We start from the raw sequence: 18053 nt of genomic DNA on the forward strand, positions 1-18053 counted from the left end.
TTCTTCTTAGTTAGTTGTTAAAGAAGACCTAGCTTCAGACTTGATAACATCCTCATTTCTATTTCCAGGGAGTTCTTTATGTTCGACTACGATCTTCTACCTGATATCAATGGGACAGTTCCTGCAAGTCTCAATTTGACTGCAGGAACACCGGCGCTCTTTAAGTTTGACGTAGGAGACGTCTACGATATCGGAGGCACGCTTAGCTTTGCCATATCCATGAAGCAGGATATTCGGGGAAACCTTGTTGATCAAAGTGCTCCAATGTCCGTGACTGAGAGTGCTCCACTCTTTGCCCAGAAGCTCGTAGACACATCAGCTGAAGACGTTGCACGACAAACTAGTGCAGGTCACAGTAATCAAACAATCATCGTCTGTATGCATCTGGGCGTTCCAGGTGTTCCCACCTGGCCCGATCGATGTGTCTACGGTCGAAATGTCTTTCCAGCTGCTATCATCATCAACAATACAGATGCAGATACGAGCACAGGCCTAGTTCACGTACCGTTCCCCGAGTCAGGTAGCTGGTTTGTTACTCTGGGCTTGTTTTGTCATGGAGCCGAAACAGCTGCTAGGATAACGATCATTGATAGTGTGAAGGAGTTCGTAAAGATGCACAAAGAGCTCCTGGTTGGAATTAAGGCTCCATGTGCCTGTGCTCAGCGGAGAGAATTCTACATTAACTGTCTCGTAGATGATCTCTGTTTGGCGGAGCTCAATGAAACTGAAACATTGAAAGTGAAGGAGTGTCTTATGGACTCTAAGTGCACACCAAAATATCAGGTAAGTTTGCTAAAGGCAGATTTGAAAAATTAAAGGTCAAACAACTTGTTATCCTTTTCAGGAAATATCACGACAGTTTGAGATACACCACAAGTTTGCAACCGAACAGATTGTCATTGACAATGCTTCCTGCAATGCCAGCATTCTTTTTACGATTTCATCGAGTCCCTGCGTTGCAGGACGCTGTGGTCGTTACGGGCGATGCTACCACTACATGTCTGGTGGATTCGTCTTCTCTACCTGCCTATGTATCAAGGGCTACCGTGGATGGGATTGTACTGAAGACAGCCAAGTTCCATCATCCATGTCTATCCTCTTGGCATCCCTCCTGCTCACTCTGAGTAACCTCCTCTTCATTCCCAGCATTTATTTCGCAGTACGCAGAAAGTACTACACAGAAGCCGTTATTTACTTCTTTGCCATGTTCTTCTCAACCTTCTACCATGCTTGTGACTCCGGAGAGGATGAGTACAGCTTCTGTCTTGTTAAGATTGGAGTTTTGCAATTCTGTGACTTCTACTGCGGTCTTCTAGCCATTTGGGTTACCCTGATCGCCATGGCACACGTGCGTCAGGCCTTTGTATCCCTGTTGCACATGCTCGGAGCAATTTTGCTTGCCTTCGGCACAGAGCTCAACAAGCAATCCCTCTGGGTGTTCCTGGCTCCTGCTCTGACTGGAATCTGTCTCATTAGCGCCAGCTGGGGCCTCCGATGTCGCAAGACGCGCAAATGGTTCCCAGCTCGCAACTACCTCTTCTTCTACATGCCTATTGGGGCTGTGCTGGTGATGGTTGGTCTTGTCTGCTATGCGTTCCTGCAGACACGACAGAACTACCACATTGTACACTCAGTGTGGCACATGGTAATGGCACTCAGCATCCTCTGCCTCCTGCCCAATCGGAAGACCTTCCTACCGAAATGCTAGCATCCGGCCCCGGCCCTTCTCACGCCGCATCAGCAGCTCATCGAGTCGGACTTCTACATTTGAGCATGCCGGCGTGAGGGGTGGAAACAGCCCTACAGAGTATATTTTGTCAAGATTGATTAACTTTTCTGTAAAACTTGTAGTTGGTAATAATGAAAATCCCATAAAAAGTCAATGTAAAAGCACTCAGAAATGAAAAAAAGAACTAATGGTGAGATACCTAACGCGTGCATTGTTTTACTGATTATTTTTCTTTTCCTCAAGAAATTTAGATGAAAATTGAAAAGCTAACGGAAAGAGATTTTTCTTAATATGTTTTGGAAATTTTTACTTTCATTTGAGTTCTTTTTTTTTCAACGGCTGTAAATTCTGTTCTTTTAATCCTTTTAGTCTATGATCTTTCCAGATTGATTCGTAGAAAAGTTTTTTAAAAAGCTTTCTATTCCATCATAACTTTAATTAAAAAAGTTTTTCAATGGAATTCCTTTAAAATATCTTTAATTCTTCCAACAATAAAACAATTAAAAATTCCCGACAGATATTTTCTTTAAGAAAAATCAATTTATTTATAACATTGCGCGTGAATCATTGCACAAAAAAACACAAAAAAGATGTTACTAATATACCTAAATAAATTACCGTATACAAAATATATTTAAATATTAAGAAAAAAACAGAGGAAGACACAAAATTTCACAAAGCCTTAAACTAGTCTGGACTGATAAATTATTTATCACACACGGAATGTCGAAAAAAAGGATACCAAAAAAAATTATTCTCTACTAGTTAATAATAATAGATAAAATGTCAAAAAAAATGAAATTAGGTGTAAATAAATATTGTAATTTAGCAATGAAGAAATCTATTGAAAAAAATTGTCAAGAAGACATTTCCCGGGGAGAGGATTTGTTCCTCAAGAAGAAAACCTGGGGAGGGACAAATGCAATTTTTCAGTGTAATATTTGTGGGAATTTTAGGTGATCGCTTTATAGGTTGTCGTAATTATTGAATTGCGGATGGAACATGCGAAGTTCATTGTGTCTAAATTAATTCTCCAACTCCTCCCCCCTTAATGAATGACAAACCACTCAATTAAAGTCTGTAGATAGCATTACCAAAGTTACATAATAATATCTAATTGATTGTATGACATCTTCTTTCCTTTCTCAAAAATTTCAATGCGAAACGAGATGGTGGAACAGGGACGTGGGGCGAGGTGTGCCCTACAAAAATAAAGTAAAACACACACAAAGTTTATGTAGATTTGTAATTATTTGTTCTTTCTCCCATTAATAATAATTGTTCTGTTTCAACTGAATATATATTCTCGGAAAAGATTTAATAAAAAAGAAAATATTTCAAAAGATCTGTTTTTCTTTGATTTTAATTAATTCATTTTTGATATTTTTTTAATCAACAATCTTATAAACATATCTGAGGAAACAGGTTAACAGATAGCTGACTGTGGAGATTGTAAAGTGGAGGCGCCGGGTGGAACCAGATATCTTCAATTGCCTTCTTTTATAGGAATTCCATGAAATTGCTTTTGTTTATGCATTCTAGCTTTTTGTAATGTTTTAAGGACCTGATGAAACAATCCACGTTAGTATTACAAAATGCGATCTAGCGTGAGTTTTTTAAGACAAAAATTAAGTTCTGATTTTTTTCTAAAGAGCTTAAATAAAAAAATCGCAAATCAGTTCCAAAAAAAATATGTCTTTATACTCCTAAATTAAAACAAAAATAACTTTAAAAATATATTGAACAGAAAATCAATTCAATATGTTCTAAAAAATATATTTATTTCATTTTTTTTGTCTTTTTAAAACAAAATTAATAATTTATATTTCATACATTTCTCAAGACTTAGGTAATTAATTTAAAGAATAGACAGCATAGCTCACATCATAGCATATCCACAGGGTCCCTTAAATCCTAACAAGACGATACAAAAAAATAAAGTAAAGGTGAAATATTTTGCAGCACAGCTGCTTTCTCTGCTAATAAAGCAGCTGACGAGGGCCCCCTGGTACGAATTTCTGGGGCGCTATCTTATCTCTCCTCCACTTTGTGTGTCACAGCCTAATTATTTCATCGCAGCATAGCGTAGTTCAGCTTCAAATTGCTCAGCCTTTAGCGTTCCATCGATGGCATGGCAATCCTTATTAAAGACACTGTACGCACTAACTTCCCCAGGTTGTTTGGGTCTCGTCCGGGTGTTCAGGTAGACAGCAGCCAGGGCAGAGAAGAGGAAGAATACCACTCCAAATTGCAGTTCAATCGCAATGGCATAGCAGGTTGCCCAGAGGAGGAAGTAAAGGACGTACACAAAGTATGTAAATGCTGTTCTCTTGGGGGCTCCCAGAGCCATATCAGAAGTCTCCGAAGTCACAGAAACTTCATCAGGGATCTCTTTTGAATCTTCTTCCTCATTTTCATTTAAATTTTCATTTTTGACCTGTGAAAAAGAGAGTAGAAGCTTAAAAGCTTTTTTAGAGAACTTCCTGAAGGAACCTACCTCAGCATCCGGTGCTTGATCCTCGGGTTTTTCAGGAGAATCAACACGAACTTGCTGAAATGACACCATCTTCACGAGTTTATCTGTGAATCCCTTTACAGCTTCTACACGACGCTTCCTTCTCCGATAAGCCTTCAATTTCTCCTCCATTTATCAAAACAACAATCACGCATTTATTTTGCTCTTTGATATTTTTACAAGAACTTAAAACCACGTCTGTATGCACTAATGCTTGTCAGAACTTTCAGAACAGTTCCTAAATATCTCTATTAAATTTTCTAACGTGTGTTTAGTATTTTAGAATTTTGGCCTTAAATGGATTAAAGAATTTTTTTAAAGGATAATTCGAAGAATTTAAATAATTATTTTTTGAATTATAAAAGAGACCTTAGGTATACGTCTTAAAGAATTTTTGATTCGTAAAATAGAGAAATGAGATTGAGATGATTTCAAAAAATAATAAAAAAAAAGCTTTTATACAATTTTAATCATAGAAAGAATCTAATTTCTTCAACGTCTCCTCAACTTCTTAATTATTCTCCTTTCCAATAAAATATTTTAGAAGATAAAAAACTTATTTTCTTAATAAATAAACTCAGAAAATTAATCAAAATTTTCTTTGGCCCACAATACATTACTGACCCACACTTAAGAATTACTACGCCTTGTACGAATAGCAAACAAAACATGGGAACAGAAACTTGTATCAGCTAACTGTTATATTATTCTGGACACAATTTAACATAAAATTATTCCAAAATGTGCCCCAACTGAATGTTATAAAATAAAATCATAAGCACAAATTCATTATAACAGGTTTTATTTCCTTCCAAAAAAATCTTTTTTAATTCTTAATAAAACCTTTTTAGCTGTGATTCTTTCTTCAAAGAATTTTATTAAAATTTTACAAATCTTCCAATTCCTTAAAAAGGCTCTGAGTCTGATGGAACTCATCATGTTTTACCTAAAATATTATACGACACGTTGTAAAATCTCACGGAAAATCTGCGAAGAAAATCATAAAATTTTTACCTTTCCTTTTTCCTTGGCTAGCCTTATCATGCGACAGATTAGCAACTGATCCCTCAGCCTTATGGGAGTGTTTTGTAGATGAACAGCTTCAATTTCGAAGAAAATGAATCGATCTATTCCTTCCACTTGACACGTCAAAAAACAGAGAAATTAGCCCTTTCACTATCCTTAGCTATTAAAAGATAATTGAACTCACTCTTTAGATAATCCACAGACTCAGTGCAGAGGCCGTAGGAATAGAGTTTCCTCTCAAATTCCGAATCCATTTTGGTCAGAAAAATAAATTTAATTCAATAAAATTTGCAAAATGTATTTGACACAACAAAGATAATCAATTAATTAAACTGACCTCTAATGAGCGCAAGAGTTAATTATAAATCAATCAGCCGCACATGCGAACGCCCCGACGCCTATTGTATTTCAATTTGCCATTGATACCCTCATCTCTGTAGTAGAAGTTGTAGAAGTCAAATGGGAGGAGATTAGCAATTAATTTGCTAAATTTTCAAGGAACTAATAAAAAATATTTCTTTAGATCTTTTCTAGGCGTTTCTATTCACATTGAATGCATTTTTTTTTGCTTTTTTGAAAAGGAGATATTTAATTTTTAATTTGCGGAATGGTTTAAATATTTAGGAGACAAAATTTAAAATAATCTTTGTTTCCACAAAGATGCTGGAAAGATGAGAATTTCATATTCTGAATATAATTAGAAATTCTTCTTAGATCAAACAATATCGTTCTAAAAGAAATTTGAAAAAAAAGGTTCAATATTTTACATTCCATGAGCGCTAGAAAAATTAAATTTTTAATTGAACACGTTGTTCAATATCAATTTTTCAAGTCATATAACTGAAGCGTCTTACAGCCTTTTAATTACATTAAATTTTCAATTGGCCTCGTTTTCTCAGGAATTTGTTTTTGAAATTTCCATGAAGTATGATTTAAAAATTGCCTAGAAAATTCATTTTTAACCAATATTCTTTAAATTTTGCGCAAAAAGTTTTAAGAGGAAATCATCTTCTAGATGAAACCCGAATTTTAATTAAAAAAATGTTTTAAAACTCTTTCTTTAACCGAATCTATCTGATTTTTATGAAATAAATTCTTTTTATCCTATTTTTATGCTTCCAAAATTAACAAAGAAATTTTCTGAATGTGCTAAATATGGACAAATCAGGCTTTATACCTTTGATAAAATTCTCAGAACGGATATTAAAATAAAAACTGTGTTTGTCTTATTTTGTACTTATACTATTTTTTTACATATGTACATTTCAAATCTATTTTTTAAAAAAATTCTTCACAAATTATCAAAATCCTCTGAATCACTCGTACTTTGAACATCATCTCGATAAGCCTGAAAGGGTTGAAGGTTCAAAATCTTCTTCAATTTTTTCCATTTAAAATCACAAAATTCTTACCTTTCCTTTTTCCTTGGCTAGCCTAATTAATCGGGCAATGAGAAGCTTATCTCTCAGTCTTATGGGGGCATCAATGAGGTGAATTGGCTCTAAATCGTAGAAAATGAATCGATCTATTCCTTCCACTGAAAAAAATTGAACGCAAAAGCTCAGAAAGGCTTCTAATTAACGAAAATTTAGTACTCACTTCGCAGGTAATCCACAGATTCGGTGCAAAGGCCATGGGCGTAGAGTTTTACTTCAAAAGAATGATCCATTTTTGAGGGAAAATTAATTCAATTTTACAATTTCGCGACTTTTATGTCCACCACGAAGACGATCAATCAATAAACTGTCCTCTAAAGGGCGAAACAGTTAATTATAACCATAATCAGACGCTCATGCAGACCCACAATGGTATAATAAATTAATTAAATTGTCTGAGAGAGTTTTTGTTAATTCTTTTATTCCAATTTTATTCATGAAAAGAGAGATAGATGGATTAAGAAATTTGAAAAAGATCATTTTTAACTAATTTTATGAGAAAATAGTTCCAACATCTTTCAGATCTTTTAAAATTATTAAAATTATCCTCAAAAAAAATTGAAAATAAAGTTTTTCTAATAAATTTTTAATTTCTTCACAATTTGACCTCGAAAACAATTTTAAATAAATGCAGAAAATCAAGAATAAGTTAAACTTTCACTTTTAAATAATCAAATTAAGCCACTACAACGCCCTATGAGCGGAACCACCTCCAAAGTCCAAAGGAATCAATGCCAAAATGCAACAAATTACGTCGATTAAATCAACACAAATCCAATTTTTTTTCTTTATTCAATATATTTTTGTTATATAATGTTTTCTTATATTTTATTTTATTAATAAAAATCGTCGTCTATATCCTAATAAAAAAAACTTGTAAACCATTTATCACTACAGAAAAGAAGAAAAAGGTTCTCCTCATGAAAGAAAATTACAAAATTTGCATGATGTACAAAAAAGAATGATCTTCCATTCTATTGAAAAAGAAAAAAAAGGTTTTTTTTGAATGATTTTCGTCTTGGAAAGAAAGTTAAAACACGATTATAGTTTATCCAACACCAATGTTTTATGCTAAAATGTTCTTCTACTTTCGGTTCTTCATTTTTTTTTGTTTTCTTAAATACAATTGTTAGAGCTTAGAAAAAGAGTTTCGTGTTTCGCACACCGCGTGGAAATTCATTATGAGCCCGATGATCCCTTAATTTGCTTAAATGCATTTCTTGATATTTTTTTTCTTGTTATTTATGAATTTATTTGTACAGTGTGTGTGTGTGTGTGTTGTGTGTGCAGATCGCTGTACGCCCCTGTGCCCGCGGGAGCTCCGTTGGGAATGCGGGGAGTGCCTTTTATTTAGCTTGCGGGGAGGTATGATGATCCCCTTTAAGTCATCTGACTGTTGGGATCATCAAGGGCCTTGATGAGATCAGCACCTTGAAGCATGAATTCACTAATGGGGGCATTGAGCTCGTAATCCTGATCGCTGAGCTCCAGCAGAAGCGACGGAATGGCCACATTGTCCGAATCGATGAGTGTTGAGAAGGAATTCTTCCTCACGGCATTATTCTTCTTCTCCTGCACCGTAGCCTGAAGTGAACGCCACATCTCCATATCTGCTGGGGTCATGAGACTTTCTATTGACATAACATCCTCGTCCATGTAAACGGGCCTCTCATTTGGGCACTTTGCTGCACCAAAACCACCTCCAATCATGGGATTCGAAACATTTGTCATCACATGCCTCATGGGATTCGGTGAGACCATGGCACACCCTGTAGAGACTCCTGAATCCATCTCAACATCCACTTCCATCTGACACCGAGCGCTCAGTGATGGCTATTTGGGAGGGAGAAAGAAGAAGAAAAAAAGTGGGTTGCTTTTAGAGATTAAATTTGTGAGGCCTCCAGAGATAAACTGGAGTTCATTCGTTAAATCTTTATCGGCCATGTCAAGTCAAATGTCGATGGGTGTGTGTACAAAAGGGAGGCCTTTTCTGATTACACCACAAATGCTATATAAATACGAGAAATGCCCAATTGAGTCGTAAATTTCCACAAAAACATCTCCTATTATGTGCCTGTTTGTTACTACATTGTTGACTAATAGATACATCTTTAATCTTGCCCTTGGCCAGAAAAAAAATTAATTATAAACTAAGAAATTGCGATGAAACTTTTGCCTTTTTTTCTTACATCTTATTCGTCTTATTGAAGTGTTTGTGGAGTTTTGTATTCCTATAATTTTTATATACATAGTAAGGTAGTCTAGCTAGACACACACAAAAAGAACTAAACCTATACTTGTTTATTAATATTCCTGAAGATTTGAAAGAAGCCTAAGATTATTTTCCCTACATTTTACATCTACATAAAGTTGGAAAATATTTCTTACATATTTTAAACTTAATCAGATCTTTTATAGCACAAAGTTGTGTCTTGGCTAGAAAATTTGTTAGATCTATTAAAATTTATAATTAATTTTGCAGACTCCAACATTTCTTTAGTCATAAAATTAATTTATAAAAATATTTCTAACTTCAACACAACAAATAAATTTAATTTATTCAGTTTTTCTTAGTAATTAAAATTAAAAAAAACTAGACTAATAATTAAGTGAGTAGGGGAGGGCGGGGTTAATAAAGTCACTTAAGGGTTTAGAAAAAGCCTAAAATATCATATTTCCTAGCTAGATAGAACAAAATGATCTGAGAAAGAGTTGTAGGGCAGTAAATTTCCTAAAGAAATGAGCTAAACATTTCGCTTTATCCATTTGGGAAATATGATATTTTGAGCTTTTTCTAAACCCTTAAGTGACTTTTTTAACCCCGCTCTCCCCTAAGCATTCATAAAAAATATATATCAGGGGCGTAGTCAAGGAGGGTTCTTAAGTGTCTGAACATTGCCAAAAAATTCAAGAAGTTCAGCTTTTTAGCGTCAGAAGAAAAATTATTTTCATGCCAAAAATGACATTAAAAAAATTAGAAAGGTAATTTTAAAACGTTAAAAAGTATATTCAATGTTAAAGAAATAAGACAGATATTTGAAAAAAATCAACAAAAAACGCCAAACTTTAAAAAAGAACCGTCTCACAATATGTAGAATAGAATTGTCAAACGTTATAAAAGAACCGTCAAACTTTGAAAACTCATATCGAAAAATGTCAAATGTTTGTGAAGAAATGTCAATTAATTTTTTGGTTAATTTTCAATGTCTTCAAAATTTAAAAAAAAAATCCCAAAACACCTCCTTGAATAGATTTCTAACTGTGCCCATTAAGTATTACCTATGTTTAGTTTTATTTCTTTTTTATTTTCTTTTCTCTTCTTTTAAACATTCAAATTTCAACTTAAATACATTTTCTAACTTAATTATTCATTCATATTAAATTCCAAAGAATAACTTCAGAACTATATGGAGCTTAAAGCCTCGAACATTTAAATTGATTTTCTCCTCTTTATCCAATTAAACCTTTATAATCTTTTCATCAATTTAAATTCTCAGAAAAAAATCACGTCTCTTTCAATTGAATCTCCTCCTGCCGACGATTTTTTCGTTCGGAAAAGCATTAAGTATCCTGTGGGAGGATGGTGTGTGAGCTTAAAAATTGAGTCCTTCCTCCTCATTGTTTTATTTTTGTCCAAAAGAAACAAATTCTTTTAGCTGAATTGCGAAAATTTTCTCAGTAATCGCGGCAAATCGAAGCCCCTATATCCCCCGGAGATTGTGGCTCGAGGAAGCAAAAAAAAGCTTCCAATTTGGTGAGGAATTTGAAAGTGAAACTTGAACTTGAGCCCACTTTGTGCCTCTTATCGGTTCTTTTCACATTGATAAAATCACATGAAAATGTTACGAAGAGTATTTATAGAGAGCGCACATTTTCTGGGGGGTCGTTGAACGATACGTTTTTTTTGGAGATGAAATTTAAGCCACGTGGGTGGCTAAAAGGATGGAAAGTAAAAAAAAAAACTTGAATGCCTGTGGGGAAATAGATTTCCCGGAAGGACATTTAGGAAATGGGAAACTTCTTGCGGGAATTAATTTAGGCCATTTAGGCACGAACTCATTGCTGTGTATGAGATTTTCCCTGTGAGAAGGATATCGAGAGCTTTCTCTTTCCTCACGCACGGAACTTTCTCCTTGTTGCGAAAGTAGTGCGCAAGTGGGAGTGAATTTGTTAGTGAAAAGTGGCGGAGAAAATTCCTCAAGACTTGGGGAAAGTCTCCCCATTGATGGGAAAGTCCCCACTTTCGATCTTTTGGCCACATTTTCGCACCCACAGGCGGGTGGGGAAATTTCGAAAGCGAAAGCATTTACTTGCGCAGAAAAACTCTCGCAAAATTTGGGAAAATGTTTATTTTCCGAGGAGAGAAGCCTTCATTCTCACTGTGGCGGGACTCAATGGAGGAAGGAGTTGCTCTACATTCCAACACAAACCATCTCCTCACCCACACATTCCTGCTGCTTTTCCGTGCTTTCTTGCCATTTATTTACCTACCTCGCCGGCAGTTCCAAAATGCACGGGAGATTCAATAAAAAAAAAGAAAGAAAAAGACCCTCAGCGAATGTTTCATCGTTTATTTTATTGCATGTGGTTTGTCCATTATTGAATCATATTTTTATTTTAGTGTCTAAAATTTCGTTACTCCATTAATCATATTTCATTTTCCTTCTGCATGTTTTCTCTTTCTTTCACATTTAAATGCTAAAAAGTGTATGAATTTATTTACCATTTATCCTCATTACATTTTTTCTTTGCTTTTTTCTTGATATATTTTTGTTACGTACATTTTTTTTCCTATAAAAGTATATTTTTGTAGTGAAAGTTATTTTTATATAATAAGAATTTTCTTTATTTATTCATTCTTTTCCACCTTAAAAAATTCTAAGTATTTCACAATCAGTTCTTTCCTCCCTTTAGTCTTTTCACCAAAATGTTTCAATCTTGTGGCTATTTCGTCGGTAAATTGAATTTTTCCACTATGAAAAAATTAATTTTTAGGAGCCAATTGTTTTTTATTTCTTTATTTTATTTTTTATTTTTTAAAGTTGTTTCTGAAAATAAAATGATTTTTTTAATTTAGGTTGGGTATATTTTTATGCAAGAAATACTTAAATATTTCTCCTTTTTTTCCAAAAACTATTTTTGAATTTATCTAGATTCTATATTAAAGCGTTTGTACAAAAACTAATTTAAATTTGCTTTTAAAAAAAGAACAAAATTCACTCAAAAAAAAAACAATTTTTTAGAAAAGAAATTCTCTTTATTCAACAGTTCGATTTGTAAAAGAAATTCAAACAAAAGTTTTTTTTAAACATAAATTAATTTAAACAAAAAAATATGATTTTGTACAAATAAATTGGGATAGACTGAAGACTTTCTTGCATAAAAAAATACTTCATACCTCAGAGTTTTTTATTGTAAAGATTTTTCATGAGAACACCCAAAAAAGTCATTTTTAAACAATCAAAATCTTATTACAAATTCTCTCAAAAAAGTTTGTGTACATTTTACAAAATCCCTTTGTACATTTTTTCTTCACTATGGACCATGTTTTTGTGTTTTATTTTCCGTGGAAGCTGCGAATGAAATAAGATATGTTGTTTTTTCTAATGCCGTGTTCGTAATAAAAATTATGTCTCTGTTAATAACTAAGTTTTCCTTATTTTATCCCTAAAAATCGGATTCACATACCTCGCTTTCGTTTCATTTTTTCCTTATATTTCAATTTTGCATTTTTTTTTAGATAGAAACAATACATAATTATTTAATATCAACGAATTTGATCTTTTTTTCTTTTAATAATAAATACGATCGCTCATAAAACATTATTTACACAGTTTTTGTCAATTTTATGTCGGTTCTACTAACTTCTTTTTTTATATTCTTGTATTTTATTTTCAAAAACGAAATTACATACATTTCTCTCGCTATTTACAACTGTTTTTTAATCACTATTTAAACATACATACAATTAAGATTAGACTCTGTTTTTCTTGCCTCTATTTCTTGCAATTATATTATTTATCAATTTAAAAAGAGAACACCGATAAGTAGATAAGAAATTTGAATTTCTAAAAGTGTTTTTCTGGATGATTTTTTCTGTGTGGAGGAGAAATCGTTTTAGGGGTCCTTTCCCCGGAATTAATTCGGTTAGAAAGGGGGCATATAACTGCTAAATAATTTTTAATATTTTAAATAATAATTGTTGAAAATAAAAACAAATTTATTAAGAAAATTAAAGAAAAATTGTCCAGAGATTATTCAGAATAATTTCTTAATATTTTCTAATATTTAAAATATTTTTTAACTATTTTTTTTTGAAGTTCTATCCCATTTCAGAGACCAAGAAATTCTAGAAATTTTAAAAAATTTCATTTCAAATGTCAACGATATTAAGAATGTCTTAGTCGCTGAAGAGGTCCCGTTGTCTTATATTTTCTTTAGACTGATTTGTCAAAACATTTTCAATTTTATCAAAGGATTTTTGAAAGTTAAAATCCGGCATAATATGAAACAACTCAATAAATACTTAAAAATTCCTAAAATAGTTTTAAGATTTTCTGAAAACAAAACTTTTTATAAAAAAGAAAAATTCAAAATTTACCGATTATCGAACAAAAAAACATTCAAAAATATCAATTATACGCCCTTTGTTCACTTTATTAATTCCCGCAGAACTTTTCGGAGCTTTTGAAGCACCGTGTCGTTTGTTTTTGCAGCTGGACTTGAGATGGGGGAGCTTTCGCTGCAATTTAAGCACTAAAACACTTCAATTAAGGTAATTTAGCTCATGAGAAAGTGACACAAATTTCCTTTTTAGACGATGCAATTACAAGTGAATTTAAATTGATTGAATATTCTTATTTTTCCCCACAGTTTTTCCATCCGTTTTTTTTTTCTTTACTCTATTTAATTATTAGATTTTTTTTATTAAAATATTTTCACATAATTTCTAGTCTTTTTTTCCTAAATTTTTATTTATCAAATTTATTTTGGATACCAACTTTTTTTTCATTATTTAATTTTAGATTTATTTGTTGTATTTTTTTTTTGTACCATCGGCGCTCGCATTACGCCACCTCTACAGACACAAAAACTTCCAAAATGAAATTCATTAAAACTTTTTTATTCAAACTGAAGTAAAATCAGAACCACTATCACAGTGAAATTATTAAAGCGGTTCCATAATTTTTTTTATCGTTTTTACAAAGTAAAAAATATTCATCTCTGCTAATTATGCAATTTTTCCTCGACATCGCATATTTATGTTTTTTTTTATTTCTCTACTAGAATATGGAATCTCTCATGAGATTTTTTTTAATATAAACATGTATACGTGAATTTTATATTCAAAATACATTTTCTACACTAAATATCATTATTATGATTTTTTTCATTTCTCTGAATATTTTAAAATGGTTGCTATATGAATTATGAAGTAGACTTGAGAACCATCTCTCGCTGATTTGTTGCTGTCGCATCGTACCAGCATGAAGACTTTTTGCTGTTCATGTACCTTTTGGAGTGCGAGGCGGGGTTGGAAACTTTCGGGAAATACCGCGAAATAATTCATCCAATTTTGAGTTTTGCAAATAAATGTGAATTTTTCATGAGAATTGAAGGACTTGAAAATTGCTTTGCGTCTCCTTTTATTGGCAGAAAAGTTCTGATTATGTTTTATTGTTGAAAAATATTCTTTCAGACTGAATTCTCTGTAATTATTCTTTGAAGAATTTTCCGGGAAATTGGTTTTAAGGCTTAACTGACTTAGAATGCTGTCAAAACTGTATTAAAAGGCTCAATTGAGCCTGATAGTTTAACAGTAAGAAGCATAATAGTTATTCGTCCTTAAAACAAATCATCCTTTTAGCATTTTTTCGATGTTCCGCCATTTTCGAACTTCGGAAAGTTTTTCAAAAAATTTTAAACTCAAACTGGTTGCAATCCTCGAAAGAAGTCCTATTGCATCCTTGTTTCCAGCGATGTCCATTGCTTCCTTTTTTTGCATTGAGTACGCTTTTCCACTTTATTTCTCAATTTTCCCTAAAAACGTAAACCTTAAACCTAGTTGGGATAGATTTTTTTGTGTGTTTTTAATAATAAAAAAAGGATCACCTATATTATTTATTTCCTAAAACTATATCCTAAATGACTTTTACACGATAACCTCTTAAATCTTTCCTACTTACGTGCTTACAACGCACTCTCTAAATCCGAACACCTTTTATTAGTTTTTCCTTAAACGTTCCTTAAAATCTATCGACTTGACTTGGCATTTCCGGCGTTTCTTTTAAGCTTTCGCCGCCTTCTTAAGGCGCATTGGCACGAGGCAAATGTACCCTGCACTTACATCACATCCACTGACCAGAAGATTCATGAGAACTGAATTGGAAGATTGCGGCGACGATTGCTGCCCACTTGAACTACTCTTCCACGAGCTACTACTCTCGCGACTCTCTTCGCCACTTGAGTCCCTTGTTCTGCATTGTCCCTCCTCGTTCGTCCTTAAGCTCGATGTGCTTTTCTGCTGACGCGATCGTGGTGGTTGTACCGCGGTTGGGGCCATTAGTTGCTGCAGCAACTGTGGCGTCGTTGCAATTGATTCATTTTTCTGTCGTTTGGCGGTGCTGAACTCAGACGGGGACAATGCATTCGCCAATGGGCGCTTGTGCGTACTACTCATGTTACGTTCTAGCTTTATTTTAAATTGCTCCTGTTGCTGCTGCTGGATTCCCCTTGCGTTGCCTACGGAATTTATAGACTTTGGGGAAATTGTATTTGTTGCGGTGGTGTACGAAAGGAATTCATTTAGTGGCCATGATTGAAGATCTGAATCTACAATACAAAATATCACGAAGAAGTTTATTCAATTTTCCTTAAAAAAAATATATCAAATATTTCCTGAGTAAGAGAGATTTTTTCTTTAATTTTTTTTTTAATTCTTTGTCCTTTTTTACACAAGGATTTTATTTCCATCATTCTCTAGAGAAAATTCGAATTTTCTCCTTGTAAAATAAATTCACAGTGATATTCCAAAATGATTCTCAAATAGATAAATTCGTAAATCTGATAAGAAAACTTCACAGAAAAACGTCGAAAAAATAATAAACTTTCCTCTAAAAGAATATACTGTGACTGCATAAAAGTTCTGCGGTGTCCACCACAGAGAGAAAGAAAGAAAAAGCGATAATTCACCCAACTTTGAGGGGATTTTCTTCGTTCACTTTCCATTTCATTGAAATAAAACGAAGAAACAGCAACACAGAAACTCGCCAGTAAGAAAAAAATATATTTGGTGATAAACGCGATACTTTCCTCAGAAAAATATCTCATTACTCTTTTTTTCTTCTCCTTCTCCCTCTCCCCTTTGTATCGGAGCCACTCCGCGCGCACATTTTATAAATAAGTTCATTATTTTAATGTCAACAAGATCGGACGATTACATAATTGAGGAAAAAAAAGCCACGCAGTCCGATCTAAGAATAATTTTGCCCCAGAGAATATCACTGGAAATATGAAATTGTGTTTGGAATTGAAAATAAAATCTAAAATTCATCTTTCTTTCTCCAGGAGAAGGATCAATGACTGTAAAAACTTACTATTCTTGCTGAAAACGTCGGGACATGAATTAATAATATCAGTGGCAATGGTACACCCATCACCTCCTCCTCCTCTATCCGTATGTTCGGATCCTCTGGCATTGGGACAACTCCCAATAATTTGACGATCCTGCGACAGTGTTTGATTGTCACAGCAGCGCATTTTTTGCTGCTGCTGCATGTGATTTATCTGTGGGGTTTGGTAATTCGTGGCATTTGCTGCCTCCTTGGCCATTCCTTTGATATCTTTGTGTAGACTCAACCCTTCTGGAAATGCACCCCACATGAGGTCCTCCGATATGAGGAGGGGTAAATCATCGGCTTCACTCATTGAAATATAGGGTGCCCTCATGGATAGATCAATATCATCATCCATACTCATAGTCATAAATGCCAATTCGTCATCCTGCAGCGATCCATTTGGGCTACAGAGCGACGGCAAACTACTCGCTTCGGGACTCTGTGCGCACATAAAAATCCAGCACATGCAGAGGAGAAAGAAGAAAATAGCATGATAATCATTTGAAAACTCCGTGGATTACGAATATTTTTTCACAACCACCCCCGCAACTTGAGTAGGGGGGGGGTACTCGAGAGACATTTTATTTTACTTTCTGCACATCCATGTAAGTCTTTTTGTTCAGGAGAATCGATTTGTTTCTTATTCATTCAGTGAATTGATATGATTTCGCTACACTGCTAAAAAAAATTTCAAGGTGTGTTTATCTGAATAAAATTTAATCGAATCTTCGGAAAGATTTAGATGATTAGCAAAAATAAATTTAAATATTCAGCAGTTAAATCCTATTATTTTTTAGGTATTAAGGTCAGAGATGAGATTAAGAAGCTTAAAACATTTAATTCAAACCTAAAAAGTATTTAATTCATGTCTAAAAAGTACTAAATTTGGGCCTAAAAAGTACTAAATTCAGGTCTAAAAAGGACTTCATTCAAGCCTAAGAAAGTTATTCGGATTGTCGTAGTTCCAAAAAGGAACCTAATAAGAAGAAAAAGCTATAAAAATGTATTTAATTCAAGTCTAAAAATTAATAAATTCAGATCATAAAAGTACTAAATTCAATATAAAAAAAGTTTTTCTGTTTTTTGTCCTAAAAAAGCTTAGATTGAGAAGAAAAAGAACTTTCAAAAGTACTTAATTTAATCCCAAAATGTACTAAATGAAATCAAAAAAGTGTTTTTCGGTGTTTAGCTCTAAAAACGCAAAGATTGAAAAGATAAAGCATCAAAAAGTATTTAATTTAAATACAAAAAGATCACAGATTCCTTGGATAATTTCATTTTGAGGAACAAAAAAAATTTGTACTGGTTCTTGTAATTTCTTTCCACTCATTCTTAGAAAGATTGGAAAAGAATTCATAATTTAACCAAATAATCACAAAATTACCCTTCTTTCGTAAGTTTGAAAGAATTTTTTTCAACAGTGTATTTCCCCCAAAAGTGTTTTTGTCTGAAAAACAATTTTCCACTCTATTCGCTCTTGAACTAAACAATTCTTATTTTTTTTTCATTATTTTCTTCCAATTTTCCCGCAGCTTGAGGGCTTTAATACCTCTGTGGGAGGGGATTGAATATTAGAAAATAATCGCAGAAATAATTTTAGAAATACGCCTGAGCGCCACAAAGTGGACACATTCATATGCAAAGTATTCGCACAATGTTCCGTATTATTATCTCATTGACGGAATTCATGTCAATTGCACATAATTTCTCGAATTGAAAATAGATTATTA

The 18053-nt window shown here is 33.4% G+C and overlaps 3 protein-coding genes across 8 annotated transcripts in view; 1 reads left to right on the forward strand and 2 right to left on the reverse strand.

Moving 5' to 3' along the window:
• Positions 1-3072, forward strand: part of LOC129787041 (uncharacterized) — a 57013-nt gene extending 53941 nt beyond the window's left edge. For all 3 annotated transcript variants that reach the window (XM_055822337.1, XM_055822336.1, XM_055822338.1), the window contains exons 6-7: positions 69-783; positions 845-3072. In XM_055822337.1, coding sequence (XP_055678312.1) covers positions 69-783; positions 845-1708 — 1579 coding nt within the window. In that variant the 3' untranslated portion in view covers positions 1709-3072. The remainder of the gene's footprint in view (positions 1-68; positions 784-844) is intronic.
• Positions 3073-3491: 419 nt separating this feature from the next.
• On the reverse strand, positions 3492-4484 carry LOC129787044 (SAYSvFN domain-containing protein 1). The gene is made up of 2 exons (XM_055822340.1): positions 4227-4484; positions 3492-4166 (listed from the first exon to the last, which is right to left on the reverse strand). The coding sequence occupies exons 1-2, from the start codon at positions 4374-4376 to the stop codon at positions 3795-3797; spliced, it is 522 nt and encodes a 173-aa protein (XP_055678315.1). The 5' UTR covers positions 4377-4484; the 3' UTR covers positions 3492-3794.
• Positions 4485-7479: 2995 nt separating this feature from the next.
• Positions 7480-18053, reverse strand: part of LOC129787046 (protein similar) — a 75488-nt gene continuing 64914 nt past the window's right edge. For all 4 annotated transcript variants that reach the window (XM_055822344.1, XM_055822343.1, XM_055822345.1 and 1 more), the window contains 3 exons: positions 16303-16762; positions 15054-15538; positions 7480-8539 (listed from right to left, as the gene is read on the reverse strand). In XM_055822344.1, the coding sequence (XP_055678319.1) occupies positions 8087-8539; positions 15054-15538; positions 16303-16762 (1398 nt within the window). In that variant the 3' untranslated portion in view covers positions 7480-8086. The remainder of the gene's footprint in view (positions 8540-15053; positions 15539-16302; positions 16763-18053) is intronic.

This window comes from Lutzomyia longipalpis, chromosome 1, assembly GCF_024334085.1.
Source record: "Lutzomyia longipalpis isolate SR_M1_2022 chromosome 1, ASM2433408v1".
Taxonomy (NCBI): Eukaryota; Metazoa; Arthropoda; class Insecta; order Diptera; family Psychodidae; genus Lutzomyia; species Lutzomyia longipalpis.

Coding starts and splice junctions, on each gene's coding strand:
- LOC129787044 (XM_055822340.1), bottom strand. CDS start 4,376: ATGGAGGAGAAATTGAAGGCTTATCGGAGAAGGAAGCGTCGTGTAGAA. Junction 4,167..4,226: donor ATCAAGCACCGGATGCTGAG/GTAGGTTCCTTC, acceptor TCTTTTTCACAG/GTCAAAAATGAAAATTTAAA.